General features: G+C 38.6%; 1 protein-coding gene across 5 annotated transcripts in view; it reads right to left on the bottom strand.

Moving 5' to 3' along the window:
* Nucleotides 1-20,732, bottom strand: part of LOC111873189 (serine-rich adhesin for platelets) — a 94,074-nt gene that overhangs the window by 40,356 nt on the left and 32,986 nt on the right. For all 5 annotated transcript variants that reach the window (XM_023867697.2, XM_033754998.1, XM_033755000.1 and 2 more), the window contains 2 exons: nucleotides 3,848-3,990; nucleotides 283-500 (listed from right to left, as the gene is read on the bottom strand). In XM_023867697.2, coding sequence (XP_023723465.1) covers nucleotides 283-500; nucleotides 3,848-3,990 — 361 coding nt within the window. The remainder of the gene's footprint in view (nucleotides 1-282; nucleotides 501-3,847; nucleotides 3,991-20,732) is intronic.

Here is a 20,732-nt window from a genome sequence, read left to right as displayed (position 1 = left end):
ACACAGCTGTTACCTAACAATGGTTGTTTCTCTGACTCCACAACTCTTGCTTTGAGTAAATATGCCACAACATGTTATTTTCTCTAACAATTTGATTATAACGTTTACATACACCAGGCTATTTTTAAATGGAATTTCCTGTATATACTGCCTTATTTAAAAAAATTCCTCTCAAAATAATTTAAAATATATATCAGTACAATATTATTTAAACTACACTAAGTATGCATAATTAACTCCATCACAGAATACACTAAATAAAATCAAGCTACACATACTCACCTTCAGAATCATCGACATCCGATGCACCATTCAATATCCGATGTAGAATAGGATGACCCCAGGGATCATTAACTAGCCCAATCAGTGTCCTACATCTAGGAGCTGCATTGTGGTTTGAAAGCAGGCTGGCACAACGTTGCAGAGTAACACTTAAATGTGTTTTAGTTGCCGGTGACAACTTTGGCCATTCTCCTTGTAATACTAGGTACAGTGTATGCCTGACAAAACAATTACCACCATCAAAATTTATAGTCATAAAACTGTTAAATAAAGCTACTTAATGGGCTTTCTTTTACATAACTCCAGAATACGAGGGGGGACCCAAAAAAAACTAAATTTGTTTATAAAAATTCTGTATTTATTTCTACATAACAAAACTTCAATTCCCTTCAAAGTACCCTCCATTTGATTCAGTGCACTTGTCCAAACGTTTTTTCCATTGCTCAGAACATTTTTTAATTCATTGCTGGTGATGGCTTTTAGTGCTTCCATCGTTTTTTTCTTTACGTCTTCAACATCAGCAAAACGTTTTCCCTTGAGGTCTCTTTTCATCCGTGGAAATAAAAAAAGTCACATGGTCACATGGGGCAAGATCAGGTGAGTACGTGGGGGTGAGGCAAGGGTGTCATGCCACTTTTGGTCAAAAATCACTGCACACTCAGCGCTGTGTGGGCAGGCACGTTATCATGATGAAAGAACCATTCACCTCCTTGCCACAAATCAGGACATTTTTTCTTAAACTGTTATGCAACCTTTTCAAACCTTCCAAATAATAATTCTGATGATCTTCTAGAATGATTTGACGAATTTGTCACGTTTTCATCAGTTCAGGCAGTTGAAGGACATCCACTTCAAGGTTGATCATCAGTTGACATTTCACCACATTTGAAATGGGAGCACCACTCGTAAATTTGTGTTTTACTCATGGAGGCTTCCTTGTAGGTTGCTTGTAGCATAAGAAACGTTTCTGCCGCTTTCACCAGAAGAAAACAAAATTTCACAGCAGCACGCTGTTCATGTGAATCAGCCATTAAATAATAGATGAATTATAAAAAAGTCAGTTGGAAAAATCACCAAATACTAATGCAAATTTCTCTTATGACACTAGCCAGCATACTAATTCAGGAAGGTGCTGCAAACAACCATCTAGCGGCAGAAGCCTGTACTACAAGCCTTCTAGAAAAAAATTCTGGGAGTTTCTTTGGGTGCCCCCTCATATGGTGCTGGACCACCTCTGCCTCCAATACAGCCACAATCCAATATCAATTTGAATTAAATTTAATATTTAATTACATCCAAAAACACAATAGAGATCCTTATTTAGTAAACTGAATGATAATTGGATGCAGTTCAGCTGCTTAAACCTGAACACTGTACACCTGATGATGGCCTGATATAGGGGCCGAAACATGTCCATAAAACTTACTTACTTACTTACTTACTGATGGACCTGAGCCCTTCTGGAGGAGCTGCCAATTCTGCAGCTACTCAAGAATTTCCCAGCATTTTATGGAACCCGAAGGTTCATTACTGTGTTCACAAGAGCCCTCCACTGGTCCCTATCCTGAGCCAGATCAATCCAATCCATAACATCCCATCCTATCTCTCTAAGATCCATTTTAATATTGTCCACCCACCTACGCCTTGGTCTTCCCAGTGGTCTCTTTCCTTCTGGCTTTCCCACCAATATCCTATATGCATTCCTCGTCTCCCCCATTCGTGCTACATGCCCTGCCCACCTCATCCTCCTTGACTTGATCATTCTCATTATACTTGGAGAAGAGTACAAGTTATGAAGCTCCTCACTGTGCAGCTTTCACCAACCTTCTCTCACTTCATCTCTCTTCGGTCCACATATTCTCAACACCTTCAGTCTATGTTTCTCCCTTAATGTCAGAGACCAAGTTTCACACCCACAGAGAACCACAGGCAAAATTATAGTTTTGTACATTCTAATTTTTGTTTCTGGACAGCAGATTGCGTCCATAAAAGCTTTTAATAAAACCAACGTTGATACAGTAGTGTCTAGCGGCCTCCGTAGTCTAGGGGTAACATTCCCACCTCATGACTCAAGGTACGCGGGTTCAAACCCAGCGGAGGTCGTGGAATTTTTAAGGGCAGAAAAATTCAGGGAACAAGTCCTCCGGGAGGGACTTTAAGCCGTGGGTCCCGTGTCGTAGATTTACGGCACGTAAAAGAACCTCATGCCTCTAGGAGGCCTCTGAGCTAAATTAGGCCAAAAAGTTTCCCGCGCAAGTAGTTTCCAATGCCTCCGATAGATGGGGAAGTACTAGATACCACTGCCAGAGGAGGGACGACCTCTCTGACAGAAAGGGACTAATTATTAGATACCACTGCCAAGAAGACGGTAGAAACCTTGCTGGCACAAAGGGGCTAAAGTATTAGGTACCACTGCCAGAGGAGGGACTAACTCACTGACAGAAAGGGACTATTAGATACCATTGCCAAGTAGAGGGTAGAAACCTCGCTGGCAGAAAGGGACTGATAGCGAGCACCAGTATCGGTAGGGGATGGAGACGGCAGAAATTAAAAGGGGGATGTACAATAGATTCAGTCGCAGTGCATGGGGAAACCCACCCCCTCAATACTGAATCACTACAGTAGTGTCTTCGTTTTAAAATACAGGGTGCTGTTGAGAAGCTGGTATATTCTTGTATGCTTCATTTCAGACTTAATCATGGGGATATTATAGGTGTACAGCAGAGGGACTGGAAGGGGCGGCATACTTAGTGCACTATCCTCGCTTCTCTCCTTACTCCCATGCAGAGCATAACAGTGTGTGTGTCTTTCCTCACCTCTTCACTTCCAGTACACTTCATACAGATGAATACTGTGCTCTTAACATAGCTATGACAAACAACAGCAAACATTTCAACTCCATGAACTCAAAAACTGGACAAATAAATAAATAAATATATTTTATCCTTTAAAGCACAGTTACTACATGTGCTACCACTGAATTCTGTCCATGGTCTATTTATTACTTTTGTACTATTCTCAGAATAAACAGTGGTTATTTCTCTAAACAGTATTAAGTGGTTGGTATTTATAATGGAAATAATGTGGTTTCTTTAAGGTAGGTACTGAATGTTAAATATCTATATTAATTTCAAGCTTAAAAATTATTTTAGAATAGGACTCATCCCATACACATAATATTTAATTTCTCACAAATATATTCCATACCATACAATATAGAAAAATGATGTGTCAAAATAAATATACATTCTGTTCATTATCAGTGATACCTCTTCATCTATAAACTACTGGTTAGTTTTGACTGTCAAGACCCTGATAGACTACCACCCTAAGAAAGCTGATAAGGAAACAGTTGTTACTGTAGTTATGCTTAAGGGCAACAGTATTCCTTCACTTAACAGAGACATTTGAAAGCCTGGATATTTTGAAACTGTAAGGGAAAGACATAAAAAGCAGCACACGATCTTTCCGCAACAATTCTGCAAACATATTAAACATGACACTGAAACATTATGATGTGAGGGCCTATACTAAAAAAAAATCTAAATTAGAATGGCATACGCACCGGTGAACCCAATCAATCAAAGTTTCTGAAGCCTCATGAGCTGATGTCGCTATGAATGCAGTTACATGCTCCCATGCTGATAGCAGTGCATTAACTTTATCTGGGTATCTCTTTTTAGGGTCATTTAATGTAGCCTCAAGACCCTGGAAAAATAACAAATACTGAACTAGTATCAGCTTTAATTACACACTGGACACAACCTACATGTTTAACACAAGAAACCACTGCAATAATGCTATCAATCGTCAATTAAGCTTCAGTAGAAGCAAATCTCACCTTCCATACAGCATAACTATTGTAATGCCCATCCATGATATGAGCATCTCTACACTTGTAACATACACTTTTATGCCATGTGAAACTGGTAATACTTTTCATTCTTTGACTGCAAAATGAAGTGAAACAAGCTCGACTCAATTTTTCCCATGTGTGTGCACAAATGCACATACAGTGATGCTATCTGGCAACTGTGCTGGGGCACAGGGGCATGCCCACTGCATGGACTGCTGCATTTCTCACTTGGCCAACTGTGGTAATGTCAGACTGGGCTACATCACACAGTGAAGATTACTGGTCTGTCTGCAGTATCTGCCTTATATCTCAGAATTAACTTATGTGGATATAACACAGGACCCACAACTCTCCTCATACTAAGTGTACTCAAGAACATCAACTTTTACTTCATGGAGTGGAAATTTGTGAAAAGATGTAGAAATGACGTGCTTCAGTACCTGGTGTTTCATGTGTTTACATGTCCATTCAAATAAAACCAAGCCTCATTTGAATTTTAATGGTAACTTGGAATCAAGCTCACCACTGTGAAACAGCTGAATATACCAGTCACAGAAACTACTGGATTCACATGACTGCAAAGAGGGCAATGTTGTGGTTTTGTAAGGTCATATCTTCAATAACTTCACTGAAGTTCTTGAGGTCTCTTGACATTGCCATTTCTTGTGCAAGGCATTTATGACGCAAGTGTTCAAGCACACATCCAATACTGTCCAACTCTTCTTGTGTTAATACTTCATGTTCTTTCGGTTTGCTGTTTATTAACATGTTAGTTGTTCTTACTTCACTGATGAGATCCTGAATTGTATTTCTGTGGGAAAGATGAATCGCAAAAACTTTCTTCTGACTTTCTCTTACACCTCCTACTGGATTACACATCATAAATACGTGGTGATCTACCATAAACTTATCGATGTCCAGCACAAAGGGAAATTACAAGAACTGCAACAAAATTATTAAAACTATGGCCTTACAAAACTATAGTTGTACATATTTTACAGCCATATGATTCAGAAATGTCTGTAACTGGCATCATCAGTCAATTCACAGTGGTGAGCTCAATCCTGAGTTGATATTCTTTCCAGATCTTACATGACTGGACATGTGAACATAAAAAACAACAAATACTGGCCCACACTAAATCCTCATCCTATACACGAAGTTCCACTCCATGATGTGCAATCTGGTATTCTGCACATCCTGAAGTGAAGGAAGATTATGCCATGCATTTAATGCACACACAATTAATTTTGAGATATATAAGGCAGATACTACAGAGACCTGTAACCTTCACTCCATGATGTATGTGCACCAAATAGCAAAGCTGGGAAGCCATGCAATAAGTATACATAGCAAAAAGACCTTGTTCTGGGACAGTCGCCAGATGTACTCCCTGGGTATGTGTAAACAGTGACACAAGGGTATTCAATACTGCAATTACCGGAAACTTTGCTTCTGCATATGATGTACCTTACAATCATGATGAAAACAGTAATTTTAATATTTATAAATATTTTTGTAATTATCAACAGTAAAACAACTTAATAAAAATCAACTTCAGCATAATTACATACTTCACGTTACTAGGTCAATGATATGACACATGTTAACAAAATATTAGCAGCAAGAGGAATACATAATTGCAGTCTAATATGAATGACCCAAGGAAAATACTATCAAAATTTCCACTGGGAACAACAGCACTGATATGGAATCTCTAGACATCATATATAGTACAAACATAAACCAGACAGCTGTGAGTAAGAAGACAATTCTGGCACTAAATATGTTGCAGAATTAAAATGGTACTTGCTTTAGTAATAATACATATAATACCTAAAGGTCTGGAACTTTGTAAACAATTTTCTCAAACATCAGAATAATGGTAGACTTGAAAGGATTCTGACGATGGTGTATACTGTACTTCTTTTGGCTTATTTTGGACTTCATCCATCATCTAGTATGTAAAGGAAAAAAGACCACGACGTTTCAGAGACTGGATCTGTCTCCATCTTCAGGTGGGTAGGGAAGGATAAACCTACTCAGTTGGGCCCGTTAGAAAGAGCTAGTCTCAGTCACTGGAGCAGGTTTATCCTTCCCTACCCACCTGAAGACGGAGACAGATCCAGTCTCCGAAACGTCGTGGTCTTTTGTCTTTTACATACTCGACGATGGATGAAGTCCAAAATAAGCCAAAAGAAGTATCAGAATAGTGGGTGATGCATATTATGAAGCAATATCAGATTTATATTCAATTTTTAACTTTGCTTTAAAGTTACACATCCTAAATAAATCCCCTTGTCACTTCAAAATATAAATATTATTTCCTAATACATGAGGTGAACAACTGAAAGTTGTCTTACAATCACAAACAAATGTAAATGTCACAAAAAGTGATGTAGTAATACCCTCTCAGGCTACCAGCCATGTCAGTTGGTTAAAAATTACTGATGTTTCAGGGACCATCTCTGTCAATCATCTGATCCTGATGATGGACACAGATGGTCCCTGAAATGTGAGTAATTTTTAACCAACTGACATGGTTGATAGTCAGAGATTTTGTTAACTTTATAACTTTAACCACAGTGAAAGTTTCAGACCTTACATGATGTTAACATATTACCAGTAATACAAAGCACTAGCTATTTAGCATGGGTGGTATGGGAAGGTCATCTTACACTTCAAGTATACTCATGGCATGACAACACAACTTAATAGTGAGCAAAATGTAGTATTACTGTAAGATGTCTCCCACAACACAACTGGAAGCAGATAGACACTATTATCCACTGTTAGGAGAACCTCATGGGATTCAGAGAGTGTTGGCCTTTTAAATCAATCATAACATAAATGAAGGCATTACATGCACAGACATTATTCCCTGAAAGTGTAAATTCTAGCAGGTACTATTATACTCAAGAAACACGATACGGTACATGCAGAACAGTAACCAGAGAAAACTACACATACATTCAGATGTCTCTCCCCAAAAAGTGCATATCTTTCAATTCATTCCTCTGGATAATCCTACACTACATACTCGTACAATCAAATGTACATAATACCTTAACAATACATTATATAGTACCTGCAGATACATCTGAAGACATTTGATATTTCCGTAGTACAGCAATAAAAAACAAGTTACTTCATGGTCTTCATTTCAAAAAATGAAGAGGCCTGTTATATGAGGGTAAGTCAATAAGTAAGTTACAAATGGGTACAGAACTTAAACAAATAAGAGTACTGATTTGAAAAATGCTTTTATTCCTCAACATAATCTCCCTGTACACTGAGGCACGTGTCCCATCGTTTCACAAGCCCCTGAAAATCAGCAGCATAAAATTCTTTGGGCTGCTGTTGGAACAAGGTGGTGACTTCCCTTTCCACAAATTAGCGTCCATTGTTTATCTTCTGTCAAAACTGCAACACTTTTACATGCTACACTTCAACACTACATGTTTTGGCCCCATAAGGCCATCTTCAGGTGTTTTTATGTTTCAGATATTTTACTAAAACTGTGTTAAAAACTGCTACACTGTTTTGATTCATGTTAAAATCACATGCTGTAGTCCTTTTTTTTTTAAAACGAGATAAAATCCTTTAAAATTCCTGTTGCATATTATTTGACCTCACCTAAGGTGTCGTTATTTTCGTAAATGTACCAAGGTGTTTTTCTAGTCAGCTTGCCCCCCACGTTCGTGGTCTACTTTCAGTTTTTGACTGCCATATGCTCCTGGTTTGTGTGTGCTTTCAGTCAAAAACTGAAAGTAGACCACGAACGTGAGGAGCAAGCTGCCAAGAAAAACATCTTGGTACATTTATGAAAATGACGACACCCTGGGTGAGGTGAAATAATATGCAACAGGAATTTTAAAGGATTTTATCTTGTTTAAAAAAAAAAAAAAAATGAGAAGACTACAGCATCTGATTTTAACACGAATCAAAACAGTGTAGCAGTTTTTAACACAGTTTTAGTAAAATATCTGAAACAAAACACCTGAAGATGGCCTTATGGGGCCGAAACATGTAGTGTTGAAGTGTTGAATGTAAAAGTGTTGCAATTTTGACGGAAGAGAAACAATGGACGCTAATTTGAACAATTGCAACGGGATGCTGAAATACAGAATTCCCTTTCTACAGCTTCATCTGAAAAATGTTCAGCCGAAAGATGATGTTTAAGAGGGCCAAACAAATGGAAGTTACTTGGAGCAAAGTCAGGGCTATACAGAGGATGCTTAAGGAATTCCCACTTGAAATTTTGCAGCATCTCATTTGTCTTGTTGGAAGCATGGTGACGCGTGTTATCATGCAAGAGCAACATGCCTTTGGTGAGGAGTCCTGGTCGCTTCCGTTGAATGGCTGGTAATGGTGAACCCAAGACGCATCACCTGAGACAATTTGGACTAGCATATCATGTCCTCATCATGGTAGCAATTGAGACGCTGTAATGCCAGACCAATTCTTTGCTTTTTGTGTTGTGGGGTTAGCATGCATAGCACCCATCATGCACATACTTTATGAAAACCAAACCTGTCATGCGACTTCCATTTGTTCGGCCCTCTTAAACATAATCTTTCGGCTGAACATTTTCCTGATGATGAAGCAGCAGCCCAAAGAATTTTATGCTGCTGGTTTTCAGGGGCTTATGAAACAATGGGACAAGTGCCTCAATGTCCAGGGAGATTATGTTGAGAAATACAAGCATTTTTCAAATCAGTATTCTTATTTGTTTAAGTTCTATATCCATTTGTAACTTACTTATTGACTTACCTACGTACTATAACAGCCATTTTCATAAACAACTAACAGCTATGAGAATTCACATTTTTTTAAAGTAAAACAGGTCACAGTTGATCTAAGGCACCATTACAGATAACCTACTAAAAATTTAATGACATGATGTAACACCAAGCAAGGATGTTAGCAGTCCCTCCTCCATCAGCACACAACAAATGGCTCTTGGACTTGTTTGTCCGTAGAGAGGGACTAAGTGTAAATCTTAAATTTACATCTGCCCACTGATGTGGGGTGTGAGTAAATAGAGCTATAACTCAGCTATAAATCTCTACAGAATGGCAGCATGATGTGCAGACACCTCTTTACATTGGACATTCATTCTATACAGCAATTAATTAGGCATGTTGACTGTCAGATTTCAATGGCAAGGGCAATCACACTTGTGAAAATTTTGTATTTGGAAAGATAAATTAAATCTGTAGACTGTCCTTGTTTCAAATATATCATCTTTTATAGTTTCTCAAAGTTGCAGCCTGTCAACAGTTGCTAAGAAGCCTCATTAAATTTCCAAAGAGAAGTAAATCTCTATCCTCTTTTTAATGGACACCCTGGGAAAATCATTTTTAACACAAACTACAAATGAAACATTTCTGAAACTGTTTGTAGTTTCTTAATATAGGCTCACTGGGCATGTAATGTTAGTCTTGAGAATGTATGAATTGTTGTTTCAGAATACTCGTTAGCTTCCTCAAACAATTCCTTGCCATTAATTCATGAATGACAGGAACTGTGGACTTCAGTGGTTATTTTGCTTCCTGGGGCAGTATATTGTAACTACAACTTGAGTAGTCACATGTAATTCTGTCAGATCAAAAATCATTGGGAAATTCAGTTTTAAGCTGCACAAAGAGTAAGGTTACTATGACCTATTTGTACTAAACTATCAAATACATCTAGTAAAAATCCACAAATTTTACAAGCTGTAGTGTCTACTTTCTTGACTATACTATTCTCTACTGTATCACTAGTACCACCACCACCACACAATGATTACCTCAAATCAAGTACTCCTCTTGAAGCACAGCAAGATGACAGCCACTTTCATTATAAAAATGCCAGAACTTATCAGATAATAACTAACAAAATATATGAATATAACTATAAAATCCAAATCACTGAATCAGAAAAGAATAAATATCATAAATACACCAAAACAATTAGCTAAACTGATGCAGTCAAATATGTAATGTTACTCAGGAATAAAACCTGTAAGCTACTGCAATAAGCTTTATGTTCCCAAAATGTGATCCTTATAAAACTTTCTTGTATGTATATACCTAATAGAGTCAAATATTTTGTTTCAAGTCTTACAGGGACTTGGAAGGAAAACATAACCATGGTCTTCAAGACCAAATAACACATTTAGTGTCAAATAATATGATTAAACTTTAAAAAAATTTAAGCACTATCTGATTTCAAATTAAATATGACTAGCTCTTTCATACCAATCATGCAGAGACATTAAGGAAGATTTAGACTTCTACTTGCAAGTTCTCTTTATAGGAGTAGTACAATATATGAATTAAAAATTGGTACTATAAATGCATAAGATTACCACAATGACACGGTTCTTGAAAGCTACCAGTAAAAGATATAAGATTGGTCATGTCAACTATAGATAATATAAAGATTGTGCACTCACAGCCAATGCATGGGGGTTCCACAGCTTATAATCCAATACTGAGATTATTAAATGAACTAACAAAGCATTACCATACACCTGTTACCTTCAAACTACACATTGGTGAAGGACAATGAAAATAGTTACTATAGGATTCTGACGATGGTGTATAATACACTGATATGTTGGGATTTTGGACTTCATCCATCGTCCTGGTTTTTAAGATAACAAATAAAAACACGACGTTTCGGAAACAGATCCAGTTTCCGAAACGTCGTGTTTTTATTTGTTATCTTAAAAACCAGGACGATGGATGAAGTCCAAAATCCCAACATATCAGTGGACAATGAAAATGTTTTGTGAGCAGCTTAGCCTTAAGAATTCAAACTCACTGAGTCACTGTTTAGAACAACTGATAAACAGTGATGCGAGAGCACAATCACAACAGTGACTAAGCTACAGGCAAGACAACAGGGGTGCAATTCCTAGCAGGCGCAGAGATTTCACCATGTCCAGATGAGGTTGAATCCCACCCAACCTCCTCTCTAATGGTTAACAACTCAAAAATCAAGCTAACTATAAAATTACCTACACTGTACAGAAATTTAGGATTCTTTGAATTAGAATACATTCTTAGTAAATTTAAAAGGAAAGAGGGCAGATAAACAGCATTCTGAAAATATGTTTCACGATTTTTCAATTTTTAAAATTCAATCAAACTGAATATTGTATTATACTTAAACAATCTAACTAACTAACTACATGGAGATCAGTCCTTAAGAAGCCACCAGTCATTCAGCTAATCAAGAATTTTCCAGCATTTTATGGAACCCAAAGGTTCATTACTGTGCTTACAAGAGCCCACCAACTGTCCCTGTCCTGAGCCAGACCAATCCAGTCCATACCAGTGCATCCTACTTCTCTTTGATAAAATTTATTATCATCCTCAAACCTTGGTCTAGATCTCCCCAGTGGTCTTTTCCTCCTGCCTTTTCCACCAAAACATTGTATGCATTCCTCTCTTCTCCACTCCCATGCATGTTACATTCCTTGCCCTTCCCATGTTCCTTTACAAGTATCATACTTTTGGACATTATCCATCGTCTTGTCTATATTTAAAAATCGTCCTGTTTATTTTTCAAAACACATTTCGGAGACTGAATTCTGTCTACGTCCTCAGGTAAAACCTCTTCAGTTGGGCCCAATAGACAGAGCTAGTCCCTATCTCTAGTCCAGAGATGAACCTGTTCTTACATTGCCATGACCCAAATTTTGATTTACCACTGTTCCCAAATATTTGAACTTGGTCATATTTTCAAAGCATCTATCAGCTGCCTTTACGTTATGATCTTGCCCTGCATTCTGGTGACAAGGCATCAACATACTGTAGCATGTACAGCTGTTGCTATGCAATGATCACAAGAAGGAACATGCTATGCTTTGCAACGGCTTGTAAACATTCCAACAATACCCAGGCTATCGCTAGGCAACTGCTTGGTAAATGGGTTCCCATGGGAATGGATACATATGCAATGGTCAAGGTACTGTTGGATTATAACAATGGAAAAGGTGTTTTGTATGTGGTTCATGCCGAGATGTTATAAGCAGGGACAGTGAAGTTCCAAGAGTCAAGAGTTGTCAGCAGTTCAGTTGAATGAAGTGAAGTGAAGTGATTGGTTTGTAAGCAGGAGAATTTAGTTGAAAGTTAGACTGTGAAGAGTAGCATAGGAGGTTGGTGTGAAATTGTCATCAGCCTAGGACCCAGTTATTTGAGAAATCGGTTGACAAGAATTTGCATGGGTGGCTGTGACAAGAAGATGTGAGTGTAGGAAGCTGAAGAATCTCCCTCAGTTGAAGGCATTGCCAGGAAACAGCTAGTGGAGACTGTAACACTGACGACACTAGTCTGTGTGTGTCAGTGATCTGTAAAGTGTAGTTCCGAGGGGTGTGTACAAGTGGTCAATAAATCCAATATCCAATCCATACTCTGTCTATAGTCACACCCCTAAATTGTGACACTATGCTTAGTCTTCCTTGTGCTTATTTCCAGACCAACATCCTTACTAGTGTCAGTTAGACCTGTTTTTTTCTTCATGGTATTTGTTATCTTCCAATGGATTTACACCATCAGCATAGACCATAAAGGGATGTGTCCCATTATATTTTCATCTCACCTGCTTTTCCTGGACCCTAGGGCAAAGCTGAGAGGTACTGGCAATAAAGCACCTCCTTCCTTTAGACAATTCTGAATAGAAACATATATGACAAATGTCATCTATATGGATATTATTAGAGGTTTCATTTAAACACATTTTAATAATCCTAACTAGTTTCATTGGTACTCCAAATTCAATGAGAATAGTGTACAACAGTTCATTACTAACTAAATCACAGGCTTGCTTGAAGTCTATGAATAGCTGATGTACTGTTTCACCATACTCCCATTTATTCTTCAGCATCTGACAAATGAAACAAATCTGATCAGTAGTTGCTCTATTACATCAAAACCCACACTGATGATCTTCAATAATTTTGTCACATATGGGCTTAAAATTGAGAGGTCATTGAACAAAATTCTGAATTAAGTAGAAAATGATGATATACCTAGGTAATTACTACTCAGATTTGTCATCCATCTTGTAAATTGGTACAATAATAGACTCCTTCCACTGGCAGGGCAGTTCTTCCTTGTTCCAAATAGAATTAACACGTTTACGGATCTGAGAACGTAATGTTTCACCTCCTGCTTGAATCAGTTCTGCCAGAATTTAATCAGTACCTTACAATTTATACCTTTCCAACTTTGAAGTAACAGTTTCAACCTCAAAAAGACTAGGCTCAGTTACTAATGGCCGAGCTGCATGCATTTCCATCAGCCTAACATCACTGACCCTACGTTCAAACAACAGCTGAGAGAAGTGATTCTTTCGCCTATCCAAAAAGTTGTGGTAACCTCAAAGCAGATCATCTACACTTGACAAAATTAAAACTGCATGTAGAGTTAACATCAGAAGAAAGTTACTTTCTTAGTATAATACACAGTACTTTATAACACTTCAACCACCAAACAATCTGTAGCTTCCAAATTCTGTTTCACTGTTCACATCCTTATCAACTCACTGTGTGTTTTGGGGTTGACAATCTAGCCTTTCAGAAATTATCCTCTATTTATAAATGCATTCATTTACTAAAATATGTAACAAATACTGTGTGTGATGTCACCGAACAAGAAGTCATAAGTATACGTGCTATACCTAGTGCCATCATCTTGTAGCAGTGCTAAACAAAATGGCATGCTCAACAAAATACAGTAAAACTTGGTTATAGCAACATCGGTTTCTGTGACACCTTGTCTATTGTGTCAAATATTCAATGGTACGAACTAATTCCTCATAAAGCAACTGTTTTTATACCTTGCTTAGTATGACATGCACAAATGCATCAACCTCGTATGTAACGTCATTTTCATTCCTGAATTTCTCTGATATGGACATTGAACGTAATTTAGAAAGTGTGTATTGGGCAAGTAACAGGAAACAGATGAAGATAACTGATTACTGTACTCATATCTAGGTACAGTAAGGCACAACAATTGATGTAATCTACTGTAATTTGGTGAGTAGGCCTACCTTTAATATACAGTATTAGTGCGGTGTGTATTGTCAGTGAAAAGCGCTGTTAATATGTCTTTGATATTACACATTTGGGCAATTCCACGTTAATGTTACGTTAGTCTGTACTTAACTATGTATTTCACTAAAAAATGCAACATTTTAACTCGGTTTTTGGTAGATTTTTACGTGACTAACATAAGGCTACTGTGGAAGTGCACATTTCGGTTACGACATTCGTTTATAACGACACTATTTTTAGGTCCCTTTGATGACGTTATAACCAAGTTCTACTGTAATACGCATTTATAGTGAATGCTACCAACGACATGTGCTTTTAGCAAAAGGAAGTTTACCATACTATTAATGTTATACAAGTTCTGCATGAATTTCAAATACAATTTAAGTGCAAAAAAGATCCAATAAACAGTTAGGGTCACTCAGTGTCAAATCAACATACTTCACAAGAAAAATTTTCATCATCATATCTCATCCTAACATAATTTTTTAAGCTTCTTGGGTCTCTTTAGGAAGTGATATATATCAAAATTTCATCTTCCTGTGTCCATTATTTGTACAAACAGTGGAGTTTCAAATTTTACATGTTCTCATTTTGATTCACTTAATATGCTCATGACTGTAGATCCAATTTAAGATAGAGCTTGATTTTTTATCTTGAGCCTAAAGTTTATGAAAAGCAGATATCCTGATTCACCCAAGTTTCCACACCACTCCAACAGTCAGCAAGCATTTCAATACATCTTTGGAAAGTACGCTTGGATATGAAAGTGATGAGAAAATATGATTTCACGTCTGTCAGTGAGCTCATTATGCATGATGAGACGCTGTGACTTGTAAAGGCACGCTTCTGGACATCATAACTCATCCTGCTTTCAGTTCATAACTTATGCCAGTAGAATTAAGTTGCACTTCCTTGTCTGGCAAATTCTATAGTGGTTTGGTTAAAGAAAAGTAAAGGTATCCCTGTAACAGGCCGTGGAGGCCCATAGGATTGTGAGATGTTGAGGTTCCCACATTTTCTAGATAATCGACTCACAGCTGGTGGTGAGGTTGTCAGCCCTACACGCCAGCCGCCCTTTACTCACAAAGAATATTCCAAGAATATTCCTGGTACTCATTTCTGTTAGAGGCTGAGTCAATCCCAGGGCCATAGTGTGGCTGGAAGGATTAGGTCAATTCAAAAAATCCAATGACCTCTTCGGGATATGAACCCGTGACCTTCGGCTTGTAGCATAGTGCCTCAACCTACTACGCTTCCATGTGCCCCCACAGTGGTTTGGTGAAGTGAAAAATTAATTCTTATTCTTGTCAAGTCTAAAAATGGCTGTCAGACAATTTAAAGCTTTAAAACAGTGTTGTAATCCCTTGATTGTCAGTCATAGTCCACGTTCCAACAAAAACATGAGACATCTGTGGAACTGGATGACTACAAAGGAATTCAGGAAGGACAAGGAATATGATAAATGTAGCAAACTACTGAGAAGTAGCCTGAAAGTTTTGGAAATGAAGTAGATGTCTCTTCAAGCTCAAAATATGACATAAACGTAGAGGAAGATGTGAACAGTTTTAAAATTGGGCAGCCCAACATTGTTTATTCCCTGAAACAGACCATGAAGGTCATTAGAAGAGTCACAACTTCCCACACGTGAAGTATCCAATGGCAAATTTCAAGAATATAAAACAAGTCACATAAAGAAAAATGAATCCTGTGGTAATAAGTCATGTGAAGGTGAAATAAGAGTAAAGCTGAAGGAAAAAGTTCACACAGCACAAGAAACATAAAGAGATTTGGTCTCAGTAAACCTTTCAGTTATCATTCCCCACTAAACATTTTGTGGGTTCCAGCTTCATAAATGCTTATAAAAGTGGATACAAACTCCAACAGGTCGCATATGTTATTAGTGAAAAGGTGTCCTGCTGCACCATGGAGACCCTACAAACCTGGCTTCAGTGATTCTAAACAGCTGCTCTCACAAGTCATATTTCTTACTTCAATGAAAAATTGACTTTAATATTTATATTAATAAACCTGCCAGGTTTCATATTGTGTTTCCTATGAATGTTGTATTACTTATATAACTTCTGGTAATCTTTAATTCAAGTGACTACTCAGAAAAAGAATTATTGGACACTACTTCCTCTTAGTTACAAGTGACTACAATTGGCTATTCCACTCCTCCTCCCTCCCTTCCCCTCCTTCTAAGGCTTCCTTGGCTTGCCATCGAAGCAGTAACTGCATGGGCCTGGCAGGCTTTATAGATATACATCTGCAATAATTCCAGGCCTGCAACACTCCTCTGACTGCTGTGCACGTGTTCACTACTGGGATATGTGTTTGCTGTGGCAATGTTTTGCAATGGACTTCTCCATGATATTTCTGTGGTTCCAACAATCCGATATTTATGGACATCAGGAATCCTTTCATGCTACTCCTTCCTTAAGGTTCCTGGCCTGCACAGTCTCTAACACGGTGCACCACCATCACCTCTGCTATGAAGGGAGGCCCCTACTACATCCATGGCTGCTCCCCTAGGTGGTACTCTGATGCCATACTGGGCCATCAGGCCCTGGCTCTTAGTTCAGGGGCCCTGTCCACCCATGCAAGTGTTGTCCTGTTGGCACCACCTTCCATCGCTCCTGGCCTGTAGCAGTTGTACCATCCTCTAACCTTGTCCACAATCCTGCTGAAACCAAGAAGTTTTCTTGGCTCCAGAACTTCAAATGGGAGTGGTATGGTGAGGCCAGCTGGTGATCTCTGTAACAGCCTTGAAGTGCTTCAATAATGTCTTCATATGCTACTCCAACAGGGATGCTGTACAGTATTTCAGTAGCCAGCCTTTTCAGAGCAGTGAGAAGATGCATGACCTTCTCCAGGATTGACCAGTTCTGCTAAGCCAGTGCCTTGAACTAGTGATGAAACACAACCCTGGACATGGATCCATCAAACCTCAGCCACTTTACCCTATCCATGCTGGTTGCTGCCTTCTTGCAACTCCCACACCATGCTTGGGTTTCGATTTCCACAGTCTTTTGAACCACCACTCCGTGACTTCTATCAACATCTCAATGTCAAGTTTCTTGCGGAGGCCCTGGATCCACTGGAAAACAGCTGCCCTCATCCATTTTACCTCATATTACCTCATACAGGTCCTCGTAGAGGCTCTGTGTCTGCTGGTGGACATGCTATCTTCCACCCCTTTACTTATCCAGTCTGTGATGGTCTCTTCAAATCTGGTCTGTGCAGACTGGAGGGCACTTATTGTGGCCCTCACCTCTTCTTGACCAGCACTTATTCCAGCCCTCCAGTTCTTCTTGGCTGGCCCTTAATTCTCTTCACCAACACTTATTACGGACCTTACACCACCTTGAAAGTGATCCAATCTATCCTTAATTAGTTGATACACTGGGTCCACTTCAACTTCTGACACCAGTGTCACATGAACGACAATGCTGTGGGTTCTAGATGAAAATGGATTTACTAGACACTACCTTCTCTCAGTTACAAGTGATTATAATTTAAAGTTCAACTCCCATCACATCCTGTTCCCCTCTCCTCGTGCTGCCTTCCTCCTCCATCTTTTTGGTTCCTTTTCTTACTTTCTCCGTGCTCTGTCTCAGCACACTCATTCACCGGTTGGACTGGGTTGGGTAAATTGCTGCTGGCCCTCATCATCACTGGCACTCTTAGTTCTCACTGGCCTGGCATGCTTCTGTATATACCCCCATCTTCCCCCACACAAATACCAGGGCTACATGTTTACAGTGATCTAGTAACACATATCCCCACAGTATTTCTATGGTTCCAGCATTCCAAAATTTATTAATTTTAGGCATCCTAACACAATGGCTTAAGCTCAGAAGTCCTGATGGACACAAACTGATGGTGGCTCCATGTACCAGGAAGAGTTGTAATACCTGTAGCCTATCAGTTAGTCTTGGAACACATGTTCTGATTTTTTTCAGTGTTATGTAAAAGAACGCAGTTCCTGTAAATTTCTCTGGTTCACACAAATTTTCTACTGTTAAATGCCCTTTCTCTTGGTTGCCTGAAGATTAGCACATGCTACAAGCTGCTTTAATGTTCCACCAATCTCATCACAATGATTTTTACCATGCACAGTAGCAAACAAATTACACTTCACACCTATATGAAAATATTTTTCATCGTATAAGTTCAAGAATATTTTACAATTCTTGTACAGTGAGCTTGCACAATTACAGCGGCCTTCTCAGTTTCCAAGTGGAAACCTTTTATGGCATGTTGACACTAAAATGAACAAATTTCTCAAAATCAAGTAACATACTTTGGTGTCAAAAATGAAACTTGTGATTTTTTATTGCTAGTGGGGTGGGACTACGTCCCTTGTACTGCAGCCACTTCTAGTGGAATGAAGATTGGCAGGGGAAACTGAAGTACTCAGAGAAAACCTGCCCCAGAGCCACTTTGTCCACCACAAATCCCACTTGACCAGACGTGGGATTGGACCTGGGCCGCTGCAGTGGGAAGCTAGCGACTAACCGCTTGAGCTATGGCGCAGCCAACTTGTGATTTAGCTGTATAATGATGGCTTGCTGCTTGATACACTGATCGGCAGATTTCTTTTTCGATGAATTCTCCAACAATACTTCTCATGGATAAAATTTGTGCACAGCCATAATGAACCCGTTACTTGTAAACTATACTGTCTTCCACATCAAAATAATTAACCCGAAATATTCCTCGTTTAACAGTTTGAAAGTGGCTCCGTCCTGGGTAGTTTGAATATCTTTGGAGTGTACAATTCTGATAATCGCAAGCACATAGTGTGTTTGTGTGCGTATGCATGTACATATATGTGTGTGCCCTGCTAGTACATAAATGGTTGGAAAGAATTTTATTCATCTTTAGGCTGACACTTGCATTCACAATGGTTTCTTGCTTGGCTTATTTTTTGACCCTGATGATGGAGGCAATATGCTCCTCTGAAACACTGGTTTACTTTCAATGGACTACATGGCATTATATAGATCAGCGTTGGCCAACCTAATACATCTCGAGGGCCAAATTTAGTTTATAGAACACCATCAGGGGCCAGATATAGTGTTTCTTTCCGAAGAGTTGTCGGCGAGTATTGCCACCCAAACTGAATCAGTCACAACACGTGTAAAAACAAGTGCATTTAAACCTATGTATTTAAATTTTACGTTGCACCAATAATATTAAGCCGATATTGAAAATTTCACCAATCGATTTTATTGCCTTCTATCACTTCTATCCCCAGAGCATTTTTTCTTAAAGAAACACTGGCCAGATCATGCCTTATGTTTAGTTTTATATATGCTGGGGAAAAATGCAATTATAATTTAAGAAAGAAAAATAAAATGCCTTGAAATTTGCAATTACTTACCATAAAACAGCACAAATTCCTCTTTCAGCAGGGATGAGCACAAAAGGCTTTCAATCATAGTTTTTATGGTCTAATGATTATACCTAAATCCTCATATACACACTGTTTTAATGAGAGCACTGTGGTTTCATAAAACTGGAAACCAATGATATAAAATCCACTTCTAATTGTGAGGTTGCCACTCGAAGAATATGTGATAACACGACATCTGAAAGTCTGTTCCTGTTCTTAGACTTTACATGCTTCAGCGATGAAAACGCTGTCTCGCATATGTAAGTACTTGCAAAAACAGAACAAAGTTTGAGAGCCCTATTTCGTAACAGTGGGTAACGTTCTGGTGAAAGCAGTTTCCAAAAGTCAATTCCAGTAACCTGAGATGTGTTTAAGGATGGGTCACATTGAAGTTCACAAAGCTCTAATTGCAGATGACCTGGCTGAGATTCTATATCACAATGTATAGGATTACTGAATAAAGAAATATCAGGTTGAAAGCTTTCAAAATCGTTAAATCGTCGAACTCTGAAGACAAATCTTCAATAATTTCAGTGTAGTCCCTAAACTCCATGCCTTCTTCTTCTTCTTCTTCTGAGAGTTTCCGACAGCAAGGGAAATGTAGAAGGTTATTTTTGTCCAATGCAGACTTAAATAAATGTAGCTTTTTACGGAAACTGTCAACAAAGCCAACCATCTGACATATTGTCTGCTTCTTGCCTTGCAATTGCAGATTCAGGACATTCAAGTGTTGAGTGATATCAGTGAGAAAGGCCAAGTTTCTCAAGAATTCGACGTCTTCGAGATCATTCTGCAGTTCAGCAGAATTCGTAACCTCTTCTCTTAGGAATGTTGCTATTTCATGACGGAGTTCAAAGAACCGTACCAGACATTTCCCACGGCTTAACCATCTTACTTCAGTGTGCAGAAGCAGGTCCCCGTAAGCAGAATCCATTTCTTCCAAGAGGGTCAGAAATTTTCTGTGAGTGAGTGATCGATTTCCTCCTCTGATCAAATTAGTAATTTTTGTGACAGTAGCCATGGTGGTAGACAGTTTAATTGATTTGGCACATAGAGCCTCCTGATGTATAATACAATGCAAGGTAGGTACAGTAATTTGATTCTGTCTTAAAAATCCAACAAAACCGCTTATTGTCCCTGTC

Source organism: Cryptotermes secundus, unplaced genomic scaffold (assembly GCF_002891405.2).
Source record: "Cryptotermes secundus unplaced genomic scaffold, Csec_1.0 scaffold540, whole genome shotgun sequence".
In the NCBI taxonomy this organism is placed as follows: domain Eukaryota; kingdom Metazoa; phylum Arthropoda; class Insecta; order Blattodea; family Kalotermitidae; genus Cryptotermes; species Cryptotermes secundus.
This window is presented reverse-complemented; position numbering and strand designations above follow the sequence as displayed.